Source organism: Mizuhopecten yessoensis, unplaced genomic scaffold, assembly GCF_002113885.1.
Source record: "Mizuhopecten yessoensis strain PY_sf001 unplaced genomic scaffold, ASM211388v2 hete_36159648, whole genome shotgun sequence".
Lineage (NCBI taxonomy): Eukaryota > Metazoa > Mollusca > Bivalvia > Pectinida > Pectinidae > Mizuhopecten > Mizuhopecten yessoensis.
Window position 1 is genome coordinate 1 of NW_018485112.1, and position 4,232 is coordinate 4,232.

Below are 4,232 nucleotides of genomic sequence, written 5' to 3' on the forward strand. Positions count from 1 at the left end.
TTTTTTTGCTCTTTTATCGCACAATTTTAGTCGCCAGCGACATCCATGTTAATCAGGCGTCTTTTGTGAATTCCTATGCGTTCTAATATCAAAAGATATGAAACTTTATACAGGTTTTTATATCACTGCATTATTATAGATCACCAATTATTTAACTTCCTGCACACCAAAGATGAATTGAGGAACCCAGATAACATAAATCCAGTTCGCATATACTTGTCAAAGACGAGAATATGTCCAAGGAAATATAGGCGCTGTCTACTATATGACGTCATTTCCTGTCAAAAGGCCAGTTACTACCTTGGTGGAATTCATTACAAACATGATCAAATCCTGTTGCTTTACACGTTAATTCAACTAAGTAACATCACAGTAAACAATAGGTCGACAATAATGGAACAGTCCTGTCAATACAGTGATAAATATTGTCGATGATATTGCTTTAATTTAAAAAATAATAATAACAATAATAATTTGTCAACAACAAGTAGTAATCATTGATAATTTGAATCATGCATTATATCGTAGTTTAACATATTCATTAAATACCGGAAACGAAAGCGAGTTTACGATATTTCATGTTAGCAAAAATTCAAATATATGTATACTGTAATGAGCAAAAATGTACTATCATCTATATCAATTTGTAAATGTCCCATATAAATGTCTTACGTTCAGCATCCTCGCCTTCCTGCAAATTGCCGACTTCTCTTTGATCCGGCTTTATGACCACCAGTGACGTCAGGGGGGTCACAAAGTGGTACTGTAACAGTCAATTAAATATTCTTTTTCAAATAGAAAACGGGAACTCACCCTATGAAAATCATTGTAGTTGATGTATTTACAGCATGTGAGAGTGGAAACAATTAAAGTATAAAACCATAGGGTGTAACGTTGGATGGAGCTGCGAGAGAGACCGTGCATCAAGTTAACCTGCTATCCAAAATGCGTTTGATGTTTTATTTTGAAATGTAATTCTTTTAATCAGTTACCTGTTCGCCCGGCCAAGAATGTTTTGGTCTGTACCAAGATCCAAGATAGGGCTTGTTTCGATGAATATGATATATTGAGCATTAACATGTGTATATAAAGCATGACCAAGGAGTGATAACACACTATCTAGAAAACTTAGTGGGAGGTCACAAAAATAATCAAATATTATTGAAAAACGGAATAAAGCGAAAGCTAGTTAATGCAAAACAACGAACGAGGTATAGCGTCAGAGATGTAGTGCTTAACATTTTCGTAAAACATAGTGCTTATTAACGTCATTTTTTTCAAATTAAATCACCAAAACGGTTTTGTTTATTAAGGTAGGTTTTTAAGTTACCCCAAAGATAATCTCATAAACTTGTTGCGCATAAAAAGTATCATCATAATACCTTATCTTAACGTTATTTGAAGTTGCATAATGCAAAGGCCAAAGCTTGCCAATTCGCAATGTTTCCCCCAAGAGCATATTGTACCGTAACTAATGCAGTGAGATTTAAGCAATACATAAAAAACAAAACTACGGACTCGTAGCTTCATGTAGATAATGACCGTCAACACATCTGAGAAACTGTGTGATGCAGTAAGTCCCATGTCGAACTAAGTAACAATTTCTTATATAACTAGTAGGATCAGCCAAAGAAATATGATACAGAATTACATCACAGACTCTTTGGATCCATCTCCATTTGAATTGGAACTTGAGTCTCCACATAAATGTGTGAGAAAATCGGAGAGATTTCAACTTCAGGCGAACCCTAGTATTGATTATTATCAAGCCTTGTTGGGATATTATTTTAAAAAAGATAAGTAAGATTTTTTGGTTAAAATTTTATAATCATATATTTATGTACTCAGCAAAAATAATACCTTTTATTTGATATTACAAAGATTTAAAAAAAAAGATGAATCACGAGAGAGGTTGCGTCGAAAGTAATCTAATAAAAGGGTTACCTTCATTGACATAGCTATGATCTTTTGTCTGACATTTTCCCTCTGTACGGCGGTGGAGTTGAGTTCACCAACAGCCTCGTCCAACAACTGTTTGATTGTGACGTATGCCCAGATCCTCTCTGTAATCTTCTCGAAATCCTCTGGCCTTGTCAGACTTGGAAACAGTTCGGGAGTGGAATGATCGAGTATGCTGGCAGAAAGAGCTAGTGATATGTCCCCTTGTACACCATTGCCTTCCACCGAAAGACTCAATCTTTTCATATCAGTGTTTTTTATACGACCAGCTACAACTAATTCAGAATCAGAAAAGAAAGAATTAAAAGAATTCTTTGTTACGTTCTGTAGGTTTGTCGAACTATTTAAGTATCTAAATGTTACATTTTTCAAAGCCGCCCGAGAAATTTCTGCATAAAATCCACTGATCTGAAGTACCGCATCAGATTCCTCGTAAATTTTTCTCGCCACTCCGTCGTTCTGAAGTGCAACTTTCTTCACGAACTCATAGTCTGCGTCCTCTCCGAACGCAAGAGTGAAGATAGCGATGTGTCTGATATTTCTTGTTTTGACGTTTTCAAGTATAATGTCGGTATTCTCTTCACCCTTGGTCGGTGATCCGTCCGTTAGGAAAACCATCAGCTTTACACGGCCTGTGTCGTCACCGATGCTATTTAGGAAATCTATCCCATACGTCATTGCTTCGTTAATATTTGTCCCTGGAAGATAATTTAAAACTAAATATCTTTATACAATGAATTATATTGTGTTATTTGATTTTGAAAAGGCAGGTATTCCAAAAAAGAAGATAAACTAACACTGCTCGTTCTCATCTTAGTAATTGTGATTCAATGATTTTGCAAAAACGATTATATAAAAATGTGAACATACAGCCAGCAGATGTCATTGTTGTCACATATCCCTCCGCCTCAGCGATGTTCTGGCGGGTTGCTGATATAACCTTCCCCGGTCTCCAGAAAGTAGTTGTCGTGCTAAATTTGATGATGTTGAATCTATCAGCTTCGTGAAGATCATTGAGAATGATATGCATGGCGTCACGAAGCTGTGCAATTTTTGTTCCGAACATGGAAGAACTGGTATCCAAAACAAACAGGATGTCCTTTGGGATAGGGTCCATACCAGTGGGTGCAAAGTAATGGACAAAGAAACCGTTCACAACCTTATAGCACAACATAAAAAGAAAAGAAAGATAAATCAGATAATGTATATGGAATTTGAGGATGATATTCTCAGGAGAAATAAAAAGAAAGATTCTTAAGTTAATTGTGAAATTAGTTATTAATGCGTTTTCTTCAATTGTGTTGATATCACTCTAAGAATGATGTCTTTAATAGAAACGGTTTTGCTTTTCTTGCTGTTCAGACATATGAATACCTATATATTAATATCTTTTTTATCTCATAATCTTATATACTGTATGGGAACTTATTTTAGCGGTATTTAATGGCGCTTTTAAGTTCCGGTACATTGTTTTGTATTCGTATATATTTTGAGTGCGCTAATTCTTCAATGCTTTAATCTGTTATAATTTAGCAATACAATAAACGTTGAGTCCGCTTTAATAAGAATTTTAACAGTTTATATTTCTTCTGTTAGGATTAAATTCTGCTGATCAATAAAATAGCAACACTAATTGAAATACAAACAGAAACCTTTATCTTGTACTACGTAATCTAGCATTGGCAATGAAAAAGAATTTAATTAATAAACAAATCAACATTTTTTAATTGATGATCAATCATTTTTGAAATACGATTTCTCCAAAGCCACCTGGTAACTCACGATGGTGTTACCCTATTATTAGTTACGTATTTACCAAAACATCGCCAGCATCAAAGTTCCTATCGATGTCGTACTCCACACTGAAGAGACCAGATAGCCCTCGAGCTGACGCACGTCGCTGGTCAACAGCACTGGGGTAGTAGTGTATCCGGGCAGTTTCTCGTGTCGGTCGGTCGATCGACACCAGCTCGTTCCTAGCTACAAACATGAAGAAGAGTGCGAAACATTATAGTGCACAGATTAAGAATAAGTAATGTGGGAAAAATAAACGTGCATTTGGGATTGCAGTAAAACACATCTCTAGACCTATAGTGTGCTCGTATAGTTAGTTATACGTTGGTACATGGTAAATAGAGATGGGTGTACGGAAGGGGGGTATATAGCTAAGTATGCATGTAGTAGGGAGGACATATGTTTGTGTATATGTTCTTTTTAAATCATTAATATGAACACACAATATTTTAAAATAATTTAATGACAAATTCATGTAT

General features: G+C 35.3%; 1 protein-coding gene across 1 annotated transcript; it reads right to left on the minus strand.

The window, feature by feature from the left end:
- Positions 1 to 535: 535 nt before the first annotated feature.
- LOC110444678 (inter-alpha-trypsin inhibitor heavy chain H4-like) lies at positions 536 to 3,939 on the minus strand (the record flags this gene model as incomplete). The annotated part of the gene is made up of 4 exons (XM_021489039.1): positions 536 to 763; positions 1,945 to 2,657; positions 2,830 to 3,118; positions 3,776 to 3,939. Coding segments are annotated over 4 exons (1,295 nt in total), but the record flags the coding sequence as incomplete, so codon positions are not given.
- Positions 3,940 to 4,232: the final 293 nt, after the last annotated feature.